The sequence below is a fragment of the Ornithorhynchus anatinus genome, chromosome 4, assembly GCF_004115215.2.
Source record: "Ornithorhynchus anatinus isolate Pmale09 chromosome 4, mOrnAna1.pri.v4, whole genome shotgun sequence".
Classification (NCBI taxonomy): Eukaryota; Metazoa; Chordata; class Mammalia; order Monotremata; family Ornithorhynchidae; genus Ornithorhynchus; species Ornithorhynchus anatinus.
The window spans coordinates 996090-1013791 of record NC_041731.1 but is presented as its reverse complement, the minus strand read 5'-3'; the positions used below and the strand labels follow the sequence as shown (position 1 = coordinate 1013791).

At 51.9% G+C, this 17702-nt stretch overlaps 1 protein-coding gene across 2 annotated transcripts in view; it reads right to left on the bottom strand.

Moving 5' to 3' along the window:
• Positions 1 to 562: 562 nt before the first annotated feature.
• The window catches only part of FAM135B (family with sequence similarity 135 member B), a 55914-nt gene continuing 38774 nt past the window's right edge, over positions 563 to 17702 (bottom strand). The window contains exons 11-20 of one of the 2 annotated variants that reach the window (XM_029063646.2): positions 17596 to 17669; positions 16805 to 16959; positions 13296 to 15348; positions 11901 to 12067; positions 10913 to 11004; positions 9052 to 9149; positions 7432 to 7583; positions 6775 to 6885; positions 6210 to 6323; positions 563 to 5888 (exon numbers count right to left, since the gene is read on the bottom strand). In XM_029063646.2, the coding sequence (XP_028919479.1) occupies positions 5683 to 5888; positions 6210 to 6323; positions 6775 to 6885; positions 7432 to 7583; positions 9052 to 9149; positions 10913 to 11004; positions 11901 to 12067; positions 13296 to 15348; positions 16805 to 16959; positions 17596 to 17669 (3222 nt within the window). In that variant the 3' untranslated portion in view covers positions 563 to 5682. The remainder of the gene's footprint in view (positions 5889 to 6209; positions 6324 to 6774; positions 6886 to 7431; positions 7584 to 9051; positions 9150 to 10912; positions 11005 to 11900; positions 12068 to 13295; positions 15349 to 16804; positions 16960 to 17595; positions 17670 to 17702) is intronic. The other variant, XM_039911671.1, reaches the window with a different exon arrangement.

Sequence of the window (17702 nt, the reverse complement as noted above, 5' to 3'; positions counted from 1 at the left end):
ACAAAATCAGGATTCAAACCCAGCTTCTTTTACTCCCTAGCCCAGGCTCTTTCCACTAAGCTAGAGTGCTTCTCTGCAGATGTGTTCATAGAATAACACTCCTGAAACAGTACTGGAGTTTCCTTCAGTTGGCTCAGAAAACACAAATTCCCTGGAAGAATAAATTAAATATTCCTCAACATTCACTCATTCTCTCACACCATTTTGTCAGGCTCCACGTGAACAAGTGCATCAAAAGGTGATAAATGGGACCCGCTGGAGGCTGGATGGCCAGAGGGAGGGATGATGGTCAGAGGGAGGGATGGAAGGAGAGAGGAAGGAAGAGAAAGGAAGGGAAGGAGGAAGGAAGGAAAGAAGAGAGAGAAACAGAGGGAGGGAGAAAGAGAGGTAGAGAGAGGGAGGGAGAAAGGGATGGCGGGTGGAGGGGGGAGGTGAATGAACAGATGGATAGCAGCACTTATTAGGAAGGATGGACCATTTGGTCTGGATCATTTCTAACAAGCTCTGAGGACAGCAATCCTAAATGGAATTCTGGCTTTGTGAAAAAATCCAAACATCCAGGCAAAAGGAAGCAAACTGTTTTATTGACATTTTTTTTACACGTAACACAAGCCACACAAAGGCCACAGTAAAGCGGATGTAGAAAAATAGTAGAATCGTATTGGCACTGATGACTTTATTATTACTATTATTATATTATTGTAGTCTTATTATACAGGTTTCATAGCCATCATAAATAAGCGGTAAAATTTCACAGTGGCATTAAGCTTTACATTCATGATCGTATTTAGATAAGGAACCATGTCACATCCCCTCCCCCACAAATAGCTGATCACGTCTCATAGTGGGACATATAGACATGACTATAATCTAGACAGTAAGCTCCTTGAGGGCAGGGATCTTGTCTACTAACTATTGTCCTCCCTCAGGCCATTAGTACAATGCTCTGCACACATTAGACTGTAAGCTCCTTGAGTACAGGGATTGCATCTACTAACTCTACTGTCCTCTCCCAAGTGCTCAGTGCAGTGCTTGGCACACAGTAGGTGCTCAGTCACACCTTTGATTGATTGATTGATTGACACTCCTTCCCTTCCCCAGTGATAAATTAGCCGCTTGGCGCTAACAAACACCTTAATATGGAGTTTAGTTACAGTTTGCACTCTTCCAGATTTGCTAAACCTATTCTAGAAACCTTAATGTTTCAAGATCTGTCCATAAAAGCACTCTTCGACTTGAATTTTCTGCTCTTTTGTGCCAAAGACCAGCATGTACTTGGCCTGGAAACCAGCGTAAAAAGATCAGAGCGACAGAGCAAAGGAAACAAATTAAAGAGGAGGCAGGTAAACAAGCTTCCTTGGAGTCTCTCTACAAAATACCATCAGCGGTTTCTCTAAACTTTATCCAGGTCATGATTGCCCCTTCTCTACCAAGTCCAAAGTGGACCAGAATTTGGGGCCTCTATTCTGAATTCAGTTTAATGTCAACTGCCAATTTGTTTCAGTCCGGAGCTGTGTCCAAGTTCAATTCCCTTCATTTAAAAAGCAAAACCCCTGAAATGAAATTGCGACTTATTTTCCAACCTACAGAAGTCAGCTTTAGGACAGCGTCTGGTGGCGGTGCCTATCTCACGAGTCGAGTTTTGCTCCATTTGGAAAAAATCTAATTTCCCACAAACCTCCACCATACACAAACTGGACCCTCAGCACGGGCTGAGAGAGGAAACGGGAGTAACGATTCAGGCTCAGTTGGAAGTTCCCCAGTGCTGCAGCGGGGTTCCGCTGAACCATCCTTAGCTGAAGCCAAGACAAGCTTGGCAAACGATCAGAGAGCAGAATATCACTGCCAGAACCTGCGGCCTTCTGAAATGCAATGTAAGAGATCTGTCTCTGGCAACAGTGACCACAGGGGCAAGATGCCAGCATTTCTGAGGAGGCTGAGGTGGGCTGCTAGTCCCGCAGGTAGGTGGGCTAGATCATCATCAAGGAGGCAGCCTGCCTGGTCGACATGAGAGAGGGACCCCTGTGGTGGAGGTCGACCTCTAGGATTTCAGACCCCAGAGCTTGGGAACACTCCAGGAACATGCAATTGTGTCATCTATGGTGGCATCCAGAGACCCAGGGCACCCTTCTGTGGGGGCAAGGGGCTGCAATGTGACCCCAGAAATCTGGGGAACTTCCAGGCAAAAACATCTTGTCTAGAGAACCTTTCCAAGGATGTTTCTGGGCTTGGCACAATGACATGTCTTTGAAAGAGACAAAATGGAACTTTCAAGCAAAGGTTAAAGATCTAAATGCCAAGTCCATAACTGTAGCCCCCTTCTGAGGAAGGAGATTAAGTCTATAAGCGCCCCCTCTAGATTGTAAGTTCATTGTGGGCAAGGAACGTCTACCAACTCTGTTACAAGTACTCTCCCAAGCACTAGTACAGTGCCCTGCACACAGTAAGTACTCAATAAATATGAACGTTTGATTGATTAATTTATTGGAGTCCATCTCCCCTACTCGGCCCAAAGATTTGGTGGAAGGGTCAAGTGGAAGAGGGAAGGTAGTTAGTTTCTATTCTTAGAAAAGTGCAAACACTGGAACAGTGCTCTGTGCAATCCAGTGCACTGCACCCTACAGGTACTAATAAATTCAGCTAATTGATGATTGATTGGACACCAAATATTTCACAATCATTCGGAGAAGAAATGAGAACCTCTGAAAAGGGGAGGGACCAAGACCCACCCACAAGAAGAGAGGGAGGAGCAGGGGTGGGAGGAGCAGAAGGACTGGGAGGTAGGAGTCGGGTGAGAGAAGTGGGATAGGAAGGGTAGGATGGAAGGAGTGAGGTGGGAGGGGCCGGAGGAGCAGGATGGGAGGAAGGCCGGCAGCAGGCTGATAGCACAGCTGGCCGGCACCTTGCTGTTGTGGAGGGGCAGCCAAGCCCCAGGCCAGTTCTTTCAGGCCCAACTCGATGCCGGTGCTTCTTTGGCCTCACAGCACAGTCTTTCTGGCAATGGTAGCTACAGGGTTTACATCATCATGGGAGCCCGGCCTGGTGTGCTTGCCAAATTCAGCTGCTCATTTCTATTCACTGGAGTCTCCTCCAATCCCCCAGCTCAGCCTTTCTGCTTCTCCATGAGCCACGGGTTCCACTGCGCCCCCTCCATAGTCGGTGGAGGGGGGATGCTCAGCATCAATCGCAGGAATCCTTCCATCTTCTGGGCATGCCAGCCAAATAAATCACCTTTAAAGGACACCATAGTAGACCTACACTGCTTTCTCCGACACCAAACCCCACCCCCCATCCCCAGCTGAAGGTGACTGATGCAGCCTCCACACTACATGCCCTGGTCAGTTTGGCTTGGACAAAATTCTAGTTACTTTCAGGGACACTAGTCTTTATGGATGCTAATTAGTGTTGGGAAATCTAGGAGAAAAACTCTCATTACTGTAACAAAGATGCCAGACCACTACTTAGACACGGATCTTGCTCTGAAGTGTTAGAATTCGTAATATATAATTCTTACATTTACATAATGATATGGACATATAGCCTTCTATATATTCCGATATAAATAGAAAAGAGCCTTTTCAAATAGGACTGAGAGGAGTTGATAATGGTGACATTCAATTTCTTGACATTCACGGGAATGATAGAGCTAGCACATCTGTCCACTACTCAGATTTGACCCACCAGAACTGTCCAGAGATGGCGTCTCCAGAAAAGACTAACGATGGGCTGTTGCTGGACAGTGGGTGAAAACCCATTCCTTGGACATACCAGGGCCCCACAGCCATAACTGCAAGACCCTTCCAAAGATAAGAGGTGCTAGAGGTCGGGGCTGACTCCCTCCGCGTGAAAAGGCAAAGCCTGTTCCCTGGAGAAGACTTGCCGACCTGGCCGCCTGCCAATGTGGCTACTGGCTATGGGCTCGCTCCTGCTCCTATGTCACCTCTCCCCGGAGGGAAGCAGGTGAGAAGGATGCAATCCACACTAGTTCCTCCAAAAGCTACCCCAAGACACCCATCGGAGTGCTAGAGAAACTCAACCAGGACTCATCTATGGCTGGTGAATCTTTGGCTGAATCCAAAGTCAGAATATGCCTGAGAGATATCAGATGGATGTCCTTTCTTTCTCCCAGACTTTGGCACAATCTCTGTCCAGTTTGCTCTGAGCAAGCTCTAATGCTGATGCCCAGGATGGCCATTTCCTAGAAATTCCCTCGGGGACACACAGACCTGAGCCCTTGTGTCCAGGGCATCTGCAATAAGCAACTTCTCCTAAGAGAGGGAGGGTGAAGAGAGGGATAGACAGACAGATGGGGAGAGGAAGGGAGGGAAGGACAGATGGAGGTAAAGACAAACTGACAGATAGAGGGAGGGAGGGAGGCAGCCTCGTATGCAAAAGGGCCTCAGTTCTGATTCTGCTCTCAAGGAAGGCCCAGAACCCCACTTTCTCTCTTGGCAACACTAGCAAGTCTGGAACTGTCCTGCTCACATTGCAGGGACCACTAATGAGGTTCATTTAGTCAGTGCCCCACATCCCTCCTTCCCAGCACCAGGTTCCAGCCCCTCCTTGCCACCAAAGCACCACAGGCAGAACCACTCTTCTCCCAAAAGGAACAAGGTGATCAGCAGCACTCTGCTTCCCTTGGTGGGTGGCTGAGCCATCATTCGCCTGGGGACACCTGCCCCACAGCTCCCATAGGAGCAGATTTCCCTGCCATGGCCTTAGCTGGAGCCGTGGCCTTGAGATTTGTCTTGAGCAAATATTGACCACAGTAAGCTCTCTTAGGGCAGCAACAGGCAGTCAGTAGAGAAGATCAATGTGGATTAATTGCAAAATTTACTTGTAAAAACTCAAATGATGTACACCATGAATTTGACCAGGAGAAAAGGCCATCGATGAAGCAGTGGTAACTCCCAACTCTAAGATGCTCTCTCCTTGTCTTCGTCCTCCTCCTCTTCCTTCTCCTGCCTCTCTTCCTTCTCCTATGTTATCTGGGGTTCTTCAACTCCTACAGCCCAACAAGGTCCATACTCACTTTTCCCCATATCTGTCTCCCTCCTTTCCTCCCTCCCACTCCCCAGAGCTGTGATGAAACACTGGTGACAACCAACTTCCTTGAGCCCAGTGGTACAGGTGCCGGGATCAGGGACTCGCTTCACATAAATACGATCCCTCTCTGCCCGCAAGGGGTGAGTTATACCCTGAGTTTCAAGATGCTTGCCGCCCAGATCTTACCCCCAGATGAGGGAACAGGAGAAGGGAGAGCAGAGTCATGTCCTGGGCTGCCCTCGATGGGCACCCAGTGCAGTGTCCCTCTCCCCAACAGGATGATTCACCTGCTTGCTCCCCAGCCTCCATAGTTTCCCAAAATGCCCCTTGGAAGGGAGCCCCAGGGGCTGGACACACCCGAAACTAAAATCGTAATGATACTGGGGCTGGTCCAGCTGCCCCAGACCCCATAGCTGGGCCAGAGATGGGAGAGGGGTTTCAGCGTCCCCCACCCCAAATGGGAAGTGAAGGAGAGATCCCCTCTCAAAGGGGGCAGGGGGAGACAGGCGGCTACAGCTGGGAGATCGGGCCAGAGGGCCCTGTCATGGTCCCCCGAGCCCGAGTCCCAGAGTTTCCGGTCACCCCCCGAGCACCACACCCCTCACCCCCACCCCACCACCACGGGCTGCTCCACCGCTACTTGAAGTAGTTGAGCCCAGCCACCAGGAAGAACTTCTCCAGGAAGAGCTCGGAGTCGAGCACGGCGATGTGGGCGGCACGGCCGATCAGGGTGTTGGCGGTGCTGGGCAGGGAGTGGAACACGGTGAGCCGCACCAGCGTGCAGTCCTTGGCCTCCACCAGGGGCTGCAGCAGGTTATGGATCATCTCTGCATAGACTGGGCCTGTGGGCAGTGCATGAGAGGATGGGTGTGGGCAATAGAGGACCCCCACCGCCTCCCCTTACCAGCCATCCTCCCCACCAGAAGCCGCAGTTCCTTTGACAATTACTGATGTCTCCTAATCTCCCCAGTAGACTATAGGCTCCTTCAGGGCAGGGCTGGGTCCTTTACTTGTACTGTCCTCTCCCAAGAGCTTAGTTAGCACAGTGCTCTACCCACAACTGCAACTAAGTGCTTGGCCCAGTGCTCTGAACGGGAGTCTGGACGCAAGCATTCTCTAGAGCTTAGCATGGTGCTTGGGGTCACCTGCCCAGAGCCACCTACCGGTATGCCTGTCCCTCAGGGCCGTCCTGCACATCTCAATCCTCGCTGAGTGGAATGGCACATAGCGGTCCTGAGGAGACGCGACCAGCACAACATTTTTAAAATATTGGAGACCTGAAATGAGAGAAGTAGTTAGAGCGTCAGCAGGGCTCTGCACCATCCACCTGACCCCACAGTCAACCCAACCATCCCAGATCCAGCCCCAGGGTGACCATCCCAGTCCCTGTGAAATCAAGATTTTGCTTGAAAGAAGTTTGATATAAGAGACTTGTGTCTGTAATGATGTGATTATTCTCTGTCTCTCTCGTTACAGTGGAGGCTCTTTGCAGGCATGCCTGGTGCTTCTGATGAACCTTTCCAAGTGCTTAGCACAGTGCCCTGCCCATAGTGGGTGCTCAGACAATTCCATGGCTTCCAGCATGGAGATTTGTGTCCTAAAGGGTATTCCTGATTGCTGAGCACCCTCAGGGAAAGCCCTGACCTCTCTGTTCCTTTGCTCAGAGAGTAGCACCTCATACAGATGGGGGAGATGTGATCTGAGGCTGACATCTGAACCACCACCCACCTGTTTTCTGGCTCAGTTGGTACAAGAAGCATTTGCGCAAGTCCGTGTGGTCCCGGAAGGTCAGTTGTAACAAGGAACCAGATTTCTTCAGCTTCTGCATAAGCCACAAACCTGAAAAGTCACAAGCGGGGGATGGGCAGCGGGAGGGAGGAAGGGACGGGGGGAGAAAGGAAAGAGGAGGGAAAGGGGAAAAGTGGAAGAGGGGAAAACATTGCTCACGGAGTTGCATTGTTCTTACTGACATGTTTGGTTGGGAGCAGGACTGGAAGTTAGGAGATTCAGGCTCTAGTCCCTTTTCTGCCACTGGCCTGTTGTGTGACTTGGCCTCAGTTTCCCCATCAGTAAAACAGGAATCAGAACTCTGTTCTTCCTCCCCGTTAGAGAATTATCTCAGTGTGGGGAGGGACTGTGTCTGATCTGATTATCCTGCACCTATCCCAGTTCTAGACTCAGAATGTGTGTTTAGGAAATACTCTCATCACCATAGCACGCTTAAGGATGTCAGACTCCAGGACTGTCTGAGACCGACCACTGGCCCTGTGGACCTGGTTTCTTGCCCCAGTGCCCGACAGGGGTGGGGAGAGGCCCGATGGGGAGGAGAGGCATGGAGAGTGGGAGAAGGGGTTGCATAAAGGGACAGAGGGAGTAATCTCTTACCTGTACTAACCAGAGTGCTGTTGTTGAACAGGGTTCCCAGGTGGGGCCCAGACAGAGACAGGAAGGTGTGCAGCTTGCTGAGGTAACACCGGAAGCGAGGCCTTGTGAGAACAGATCTGACGATGATGTTCCCGAGGGAGTGACCGATGAAACTGTGCAGAGACAAAGAAGGATGTGAAGCTGGGGCCTCAAACCAGATACTCTTGTGACTCAAAAGAGCCTTCTTCATGCCCCCTGTCCCTCCGCTGGGACAGCCAGTCATTCCTCCCAGAAACAGCTTTAAGGCACCTCAAAGTCTTTCTCCCTCCTGCCTCCCCACTCTCTTCTCCCACCATCTCACAGGTTGCACTCTCTATCCCCTCCAAGCTCACCTTCTCACTGGGCCTCAACCCTCTCACCTCCACCTCCAGGCTCTCATCTTTCTCTCAGTCTGGACCTTCCTCTCCCCTCAAATAATAATAATGATGGCATTTGTTAATAATGATGGCATTTAAGCGCTTACTATGTGGAAAGCACTGTTCTAAGTGCTGGGGAGGATACAAGGTGATCAGGTTGTCCCATGTGGGGCTCACAGTCTTAATGCCCATTTTACAGATGGGGTAACTGAGGCACAGAGAAGTTAAGTGACTTGCCCAAAGTCACACAGCTGACCAGCGGCAGAGCCGGGATTTGAACCCATGTCCTCTGACTCCCCAGCCCGTGCTCTTTCCACTGAGCCACACTGTCCATCAGACTATAGCTCTAGAGCAGTGTCATCAAAGTTCTCTGAAATCCCGCCTTCCCAAGAGACTGTCCCCAAACAATTTTTCTTCTCCCCAGGTCACATCCCCCCTGCTATGATTACCCTTTCACAACAAAGCACTTCTGCTCTCACTACTTTCTCTCATTAGGTACGCCTACCCCATCCACTGTCAGCTCCTGTGGGCAGGAGTGGGTCTTCTCTTCTGTTCTATCAAGTTCTCCCATGAGATGTGAGGTTGAGAAAGCCACTGTGGGACCCATAATGCTGCCCATATTGTGTGTGCACACAAAGGCTGACCCTTATAGTGTGGTTATCTTCTCTTGTATGCTCCTAGGCCCTAGAGTAGCAGCGTGAGAAGCAGTGTGGCTCAGTGGAAAGAGCACGGGCTTGGGAGTTGGAGGTCATGAGTTCGAATCCCGGCTCTGCCACTTGTCAGCTGTGTGACTGTGGGCAAGTCACTTAATTTCTCTGTGCCTCAGTTATCTCATCTGTAAAATGGGGATTAAGACTGTGAGCCCCACGTGGGACAACTTGATTACCCTGTGTCTACCCCAGCGCTTAGAACAGTGCTCTGCACATAGTAAGCGCTCAATAAATACCAACAATATCATTATTATTATTATTATTATTATTATTACAGTACTCTCCCAACTGCTTAGTCTAGTGCTTCACACTAAGTAGATACTCAGTAAAGGCCACTGATCAATGGAATGATGACAGAGTTGCCTGTTTCAATGATGTTCATCCATTTCCTTGGCCTCAGCTGACATTCTTCCCCCAACCTTGCACCCCACACCCCAAACTGTCCCCTGGTCTTGCTCCAAAAGAGCAGGAGCGGAGGAGGATGACACTCCAGGGAAAGTTGTGTCCCATTGTACCTGATCCTGGATATGGAGAGGCTGTACAGCTGAATGTGCTGGATGATCTCATCCAGCAATCTGTCTGTCATCGTGTCAAAGTCAGAAAAAGTGTCTGTCTGGAACAAAGAAAGGGCATGGGTGAGCTCCCGGAAGTCCTCTGATTTTCTCAGATTCAAAAAGAAGCACAAATTCAGGTCCCCGGGAGCTGGTGAAAGGCAGAAGGTATCACCAAGTCCAAGGGACAGACGGATTGAAAGTCTGGACTATTGACCTTGAGGCTGTCCAGCAGTTCTCCTCTTCATTCCTCCCAGGCTCAACAACCTATTCCTCCCTTTCGATTCTCCTGCCCCGACCCTTTGCTCACTCTTGTCCTCTGGACTACAGCTCCCTCCCTATTCAAATATGCCAGACCGAAGCTCTTCTGAAACCCCAACTTCTCCAAGAATAATACTCATAATCATTGCACTATTTGTTAAGTGTTTACTAAGTACTAAGCACTGGGTCAAGCACAAGATAATCAGATTGGACACAGTCCCTTCCCCATATGGGGCCCGCAGTCTACGTAGAAGAGAACAGGCGTTGCATTCCCATTTTAAAGAGGAGGAAGCTGAGGCCCAGAGAAGTTAAGTGACTTGCCCGAGGTCATAGAATAGGTAAATGAAGGAACCAGGATTTTTTCCCTGGTCTCCTGACTCCCAGGCCCATGGTCTTTCTACTAGGCCATGCTGCTTCTAAAAAATTCTCATTCAAGAATCCTTCCCCGACTAACATCCCACATCACAACTCAGGCCAACCCCACAGCCCCCTTGTTCATTTATATTTTTAATCCAACCTCAGCTCTTGTACATATTTGTATGTCTATTTGCATATCCAATTATTTATTCAGCTTTTTCATCCTGCCATGTTCATGTCTCCCTGCCCCGTCCTTGTTTTTCTCCTCTTTGCAGTCTTTATGTACATCTGTTTCCCCTGCTAGAATTCAAGCCCCTGGAGGGCAGGGAGCATGGATTTAATAATAATAATAATGTTGGTATTTGTTAAGCGCTTACTATGTGCAGAGCACTGTTCTAAGCACTGGGGTAGACACAGGGGAATCAGGTTGTCCCACGTGGGGCTCACAGTCTTCATCCCCATTTTACAGATGAGGGAACTGAGGCACAGAGAAGTTAAGTGACTTGCCCACAGTCACACAGCCGACAAGCGGCAGAGCTGGGATTCGAACTCACGAGCCCTGACTCCAAAGCCCGTGCTCTTTCCACTGCGCCACGCTGCTTCTCTCCCAAGTGCTCAGTACAATTCCCTGCCCTCAGTGGGTGCTCAATAAATACCACTGATGGATTAATGATTAGAGGCAAAGTTTCTTTTTTGCCAGTGCTCTGTCTGGCTAAGGACAGGGCTGATTTAAGGCAGTGGTCCCTCGGGATTCTTGAGGAGGCAGCCCAGTCAGTGGCCAGCCATCGGTACTTGGCTCATTAGGGAGCTCAGAGCCCCAGGCTGCACACGCACTGTAGGCGGGATTGTTCAGTCCTGGCCTGGCATTGACGGGTTTAGGGAATGCGTCGTTTGCAGGCAACTACCACCCAGTCTGCTGGCGGAGAGGGATTCACTGTTCTCCTGGGACAGCAGGTGACCAGCTTGTGCACAGGGGGACGGCTTGGCACTCTGATGGGAGTGCAATTTAATGAATTACACTGGGAGTTAGCAAGGTGCCAGGAGGCCAGGCTGAAGCACGTATGGGCTGGACCGGGCAGTTACCTGTCCATCTGACTAGTGAGGCCAATCTCAATCATCTAAATAATCAATCCAGCAAAGAAGTTCTAGTCCTGGTCCCCCCAAAGCACTATGAATTCTTCGGGCCTGGGCTCTGTACTGGCCATACCTGGTTCCTCTCTGACATCAGGAAGTCCAGCTTGCCCCCCGGGAGTCCCAACTCGATGAACGTCTTGACCAGCCGGAGGTCAGAGCTATTTCCTAAGAGAGACATCAGCAGCCCGTTACTCAGCTCTTCCTCTCTGGCCCACCTCTTCCGCCGACCGGTTACCTCCCTGCTCTTCCTCCCACCCCCTTCTGGAAGTCTTGCCTGCCTGTCTGCCTGCCTGTCTCCCCCACTACAGCATGAGCTCCTTGAGGGCAAGGAATATGTTCACTTTGCTTCCACTGAGCTCTTCCCAGTGCTCCCCTCAGGGCTCCTGAGTGTGGGGTGGAGGAGGCCTTGATCTTAGCCAAAGGACTGGGATGGCAGTCTCTGACCCCCAAACTCCTGCTGTGCTGGGACACCGGGGCACTTGAGAAAAGACGGCACATCCAGGGTATAGTTGGAGAAAGAGGTACACACACATATACACACACACTCAGATACATCTGTACATGTTCACAAACATGCTAGTAAACATACACACACGTTCAATCAGACCCACACCTGAAAAACACACAGATACACATACATTCATACACCCACACACATGCACACATACCCATAAACACTTACACAAACACTCATGCACACCCATACACGTACACACGCACACACAAAATACATATATATATACACAAACCCCACACATAATCCTTGAATTCACAGACAAAGCTAAATCCGAAGGCACGTAGCCCCATGGCCTCCACGATCTATACAATATGGTAATAGCTGCCCTACACAAATTGAAGGGATGAGAAGGTTTGACAGTGATCAGGTCGACTGGACTAGTGCGGCAGCCAATCATGATGCCCCAAGCTCCCCAACCCTACCCCCAACAAGGGGCCACTTGTGGCCTACATGATTGGCTGTGGCTGCCTCCCCAGCCTAAGTCAATCCCCCAGGTTCCTTCAGTCTGGGTAACAGACGCGGTCGCGGGGTGTGCCAACCTTACCATCCAGCCCATGGACACAGACCACCAGGTGAATGCCCTCTTCCAAATTCTCTTCCTCTTCCTCTGGTGGAAAATACGGTATATCAGAGGCTAGTACAGATAAGTCACTGTACAGAGAACCTTCAATCTTCAGTTCGGTTTTAAATTTCTCTTTGGCCTGATAGAAACTGGAGAACACGCTAATTAATTTACAGGTCCAGACGGGCCTGCAGGGTCAGACTGGATTCGAGGGCAACGGGCAGCCAGAGGGAACCTCCTCTGGAAAGGGGTCACTGTGTCCCAGGGGTGGAACCGGATGGGGTCCCGGGAGGTTGGGGCCGGGGCAAGGAGATCCCAGGGTGGGATTAATCAGATGTGGGAGCTCCCGGAACCCAGGCCTGGCTCTGCCGATTTCTGGGCAACAATGATTTCTGGGAAACGGTTGTGGGGTCTACAACCACTAATGACATGGATAGACAAGACAGGCTGAAAAACATAATGCGGGCTGAGGCACCCAGCTATTTCAGCCCCCGACCCCACCAAAAACATAATTAAAAATAGTAGCCACTCCATTACTGGCTTAAACAACTGTCTCCAGAGTTTTGTCTCAGACAGTGCACCCAAAAAGGCTTAGAGGAGCACTGTGATGGCTGCCCTTCAAGAGGCATCCGATACAATGCTTTACACCTAATAGGCATGCGGTACAGCACTCTGCACACAGTAAGCATCCAGTACAACACCTTGCTCATCTGCACATAGTGAGCACCCAGTCCAGTGCTCTGCACCCAGCAGGTGCCCAATGCAGTGTTCTGCACAGAGACACTCAACAAATGTTCTTGGGTGATCAATGCAAATTTTGTTGTAGGTTGCCAGTTTAAGACAAACTAGAAGAACACAGATATCTCCAGAGCCAGTCCCAGCAAATATATTTGTGTTATCTGAGAAAATGATCTGAAACCTGAACTTTTTCATCAGTTTTATGCCACTTGGATTATTCTAAATCTTCAAATTCCCCAAACCCAGAGAGTGATGATTCTCTCCTCCAAATCCCTCTGGCCAATCAGGGTAGACAATAAGGTGAGAGCCCCTCCCATCTGCTTCGCAAGTTAAAAAGCCAATAGAATACTTGCTTCTTTTGGAGCATTTGCACATGCACACCCGCCCCCGTTCAATTCTCACAACATCCCTGGGACAGTGGGAAATCTGGTGTCTTAGCTCCACCTGACAGATGAGAAAACTTAGTCCCAGAGAGTTTAAGTAGCTTGCTCAAGGTCATACAGCAGACCGGGGGCAAAACTGAGACTAGCACGCTGGTATCCAGGCTTCCGGCCTCGTGCTCTTCCCTGAAGCCACCTTGTCCCTGAGGAAAATCTCACCAGGGAGACGAAGAACAACCCAGCAAACAGGCACTCCTACCTACACATCCTCTCGTTGATGTCTTCGGCTGGGCTGCCAGCATTGCAAGAGACGGCTCCAAAAGAGCCCAGGGGCTGGTGGGTAATTGGGAACGGCGCCTGTTTGGCTACAAAGCCGGCTGCGGCAGGGACCTCTGTGAGTGTGGAGGAGAAAGGGAGACACGTGGCTGTGCAAGACAGAGACAGATTAGCCACTTCCGGGGCCCGCCGGCCTCCAGGGGTCAAAGTCTCCCCAGGGGCACAGTGGATGCCATTACTATTGGAGGGATGTTTGGGGTCTTGGTAATCTGGACCAGGATGGGCTACTGCCCACTGGTCTTGAGAATCTGTATCAGGGAGAGCTATCGCCTCATTGGCCACAGGACTTTCACCCAGTTCAATCTCCTGTAAGGCTTCAACCCCCTCCCCCATCCCTGACAGGCCACTGAGAGACAAATTGTCCCCCATTTCCCGAGTGGGTGTCCCCTCAATAGCTGTGTCTTCTGTGGGGTTCTCGCTAGACTGTTGGCCATCCCAGTGGGAGAAATCCACTGTGTCGGCTATGCCAGGGTTGGGAAAATCAACTCGGCCAAGAGGCCAGTCTGCAGGCACAATGTCCCGGGCCTCTGTGGGGTCCTGGCCATGATCCCCCAGCCGGCCGGCCTCAGAACCCGACCAACTGCTTGCATTCAGGGCCTCCAGACTGAGCCCCTGGGCCCCAGGTCCCACGACACAGGCTCGATGGGCCGCTGACTCTATCCGGTCTGAGTGGCCGGGCCCCTCCGGGGGACACTGGAGGCCTCTGACTTGTAAGATGTCGATGGGACCACCACTCTCAGGGTCATCAGGATCCACATCCCCTTGGTGGTCGGCCATTTCGAAGTTGGCACCTGCCCAGGCGGCTGGGAGGCGGGCGGGGCCACAAGGGAAGCCAGTCCTGCCAGCCTCCCCCTGCTGCCAGACTCCAGCGGCCCCTGGGGTCTCTCCTCCACTCTCGATCTCTTCGGGGTCCTCTGCCGGTTCCTCGGGGCTGCTGATCTGCGGGGCCGAGACCGACTTGGTCAGCTTGGCCACGGCCACATCCCGCTCCTCTTCCTCGAAGGGCAGCGAGCTGATGGAGGTGAGGGAGGCCTGGGTGCCGCTGGGCAGGCTGACATTGCTGTCCGTGCATGCCCCCTCCAAGGAGTTCCTGTGGGCCCCGCGCCTCCGTGCCAGCTGGGGCAGAGCCTCCCGGTCCCCAGGTGTGCCAAGCATCCGGCTGCGGGCGTCGGACCAGGCCGCTGAACTGGGCTCGCTCTCGATGCCCGAGTCCGAGATCAGCGAGGATGACCTCTTGATGCTGCTGGATGGCAGCGAGAATTCTTCCCGGTTGGCATGGAGCCGGTCACGGGGGAGAGACTCCACTTCCACCGAGTCTTTTGGGGCCAACGGGGCTGGCTGGTCCAGTGACGTTGGTGCTAGCGGAGCCACCTGTTCATGCAGCCCTACGGGTGGTGTCAGGAGGCCTGATTCACAGATCCACGGCCCGGCAGGGTTGCCGGCTTTCTCGGTGGCCACTGGGCCGGCCCCGATCACTGCACCGTGATTCCCGGGGGGCCCGCCCTCAGGCAAAACACTGATGATGAGGACAGGCTCCCCCGCAAGCTGCCCCGCGCCTGGGGCAGCCCTCCCGTCGGCCAGCCTCAGTGCCGTACCCCAGCTGCCACCCTGGCTGGCAGGCTCCTCCTCCGGGCTCCTGCCCGTGTCAGCCAGCTGAGGGCCGGGCCCGGCGGGACTTTCTCCAGCCGACTGCATCTCGGAGATCATCTGGCAAGCCTGAGGGTCCGTGCGCTGGTCCGAGTCCCTAACAGTGAACTCCTGCACGTCCGCGTCCTGGAAGATACGGGGCTGGTCAGCCGGAGTCCTGCCCTCCTCCCTCTGGTCAAGGGCTGTCGTCGACTCTTCCCTGAAGCCCGCTCTGCCGGTTGCCTGGGTACCAATTGCCAGTTCCTCAGCTTGACTGGCTACGTGGGTCACTTGGCTCTCATCCTTCATGACTGGAGCATTGATTCTAGGGAGCACATCCAGGCTCGGACCTAAAGGAAACAGAAAGAGAAGGGAATGGGTACTGACCACTTGGAGTACAGGCTGTGGAGGTGGGCCCTGGCTCTGAATGGTGTGTAATGACTGTGCGCAGTGTGTACTCAATGTGCGTGGTATGCAGTGCATACTGGCTTTGTGTTTACTGACTGTGTGAGATGCGTACTGGATCTGTGCTGTACATACTGACTGTACTTGGTTTGAATTGGCTGTGTGTAATGGGGTACGTGTTTGGTATGTGCCGACTGTACGTAATGTGTGTTAACTCTGTGTTATGTAATGGCTCTCCATGGTGTGAACTGATTCTGTGGGTGCCCACTGGTTGTGTGCAGTGACTTCTGACTGTAGCTGTAAGCCCATAATTGGGCAGGGATTGTCTCTCTGTGTTGCTGAATTATACATTCCAAGCGCTTAGCACAGTGCTCTGCACGTAATAAGTGCTCAATAAATACAACTGAATGAATGGTATGTACTGGTTCTGCGCAATGCACACATAGAGAGTGCAATGCGTACGGGCTGTGTGCGGTGTAAACTGACTGCATGTGATGAGTAAGATTTTGAACCAAAAAGAACAAAGCCGGGGGATTTTTCTAAAACCCCAGAGTGCCGCTCTAGTCTACGGAGACATAATAGATCTCCCTTAGCCAGGGGCTCACACTCGGACCCTCTCCAAGCTGATTCCCTGCTCAGTCAGGTTGAAATGTTCCTCCAGGCCCTCCCCACTAGATGTCAGACTAACCCAGAGAACCTCTGTCTTTCCCTGCCGAGAGCAACAAAATCCTAATTCCCTCGGTTCCAAAATTCTCTCCCCTAAGGTTGGTCCCACTGACCCTGCGAGTAAAACGTGAAGAAAATCCTTGAGCAATGCAGATATGACCTGAGCTCCTCATCCAGGTGTCTGCAGGCCTTCAGTCTTGCTGCTTGCTAGTACTGTGCACATGGTAAGTGCTCAATAAATACTATTGGATGAACGAATGCTCGCCCAAGAAGGAGAGGACATCCACTGTACACTTTCGTTTGATCCAGCGTTATTTCCTGCTTTTCAGAAACGATTTTTGCACCCTGAGGAATCTAGAACTACTGCATTCAGATAATAGAATTCTACCCAATGGGGTGTCCAATTCCATGCTTTTACTATAGGGAGAGCCTAGTACAGCGTTCTGCCCGCTGGGAGTACTCAGTACATTGCTCTCCCCTCAGAGAGCACCCTCAGTAAGTGCTCAGTAAATATCATCGATTGATGGATTCTCTGAGGGAAGGGATCAGAACACCATCCTGCCACACAGAACCGGAAGACTTCAACATGTGCCCGATTGCAGCCACAGATCTTTGATTTAGAGACGCAGAGCAAAGAGGGTTATTGGGGCCTTGGGCTCGTTCTCTGAAGCCTTAAATGATTCGATCAGGTCAGGCCGGTGGCAGAATTTGCCTCAGGTTTCCAGCCCAACAAACCTCTCTGAGGGCAGTCCACATATCTGTCCTCAAAGATGACCGGCAGCGTATTCCAGTCTCCGTCGATGTCCAGACACTCCACCGGCAGAGGAGGCATGCTGGTCAGGTATTCTGAGCTGCGTAAGTCCATGGAAACCTGGCTCTGACTCTGGATCCTGGGTGTGGGTCAGAGAGATGGACAATGAGAAAAGAGGAGGACTTGAGGACTTGGGGAGAATGAGACAGCCCCACCCGCCTCCCAGTAGTGTCCAGATAACTCGGTAGCACGCTTCCTGGACATCAGACCCTCCTCTGAAACTTCATTTCCCACTCCCAGAGGAAAGGGGTGGGCATACTGAACTCGAACTCACTCACACTCTCAGCCCAGCCCACCCACGGGCTCTGCCACCCTCCAGCCACCATAGGAGGGGAGGACCAGCCACTCCCCAGCCACCCTGGCTTAGACTGTCACCCCCTCCCTCCACATGCTCCCAACAGTGGCATCCAGCTGCTGCCTCTCTTCCTCACTCAGGCTGAGGCCCAACCAGAGGGCCAGGACCACAAAGCTGCCAACAGCACATCTGGCCTAAGCCACACAGGAAGGCTCAGCCACAGTATCGCTGACCCCAGGATGCACTGATTCACTCGCATTTTCCCAGGATCCCCACTGTAATCGTGTGGAGCCTCTTTCCAGAAGGTTCCGGCTCCCCCATGGCCAACCTTGCTCATCAGGGACAGCCATAGCACACCCCGGCCCAGCATCGGGGAGTGGCCCAGAACCCCAGGGGGCTTGCTCTGGGACAGGTGCTCACAGGCTTTCCTGGAAGGTCAGGGCTGCCAGCTTTTCATGCTCTGTGTAGAAAAAAGCTTCTGAAAATCTTCTCACCTAGGAAAGAAACAAGGCTCTCAGTCTCTGAAA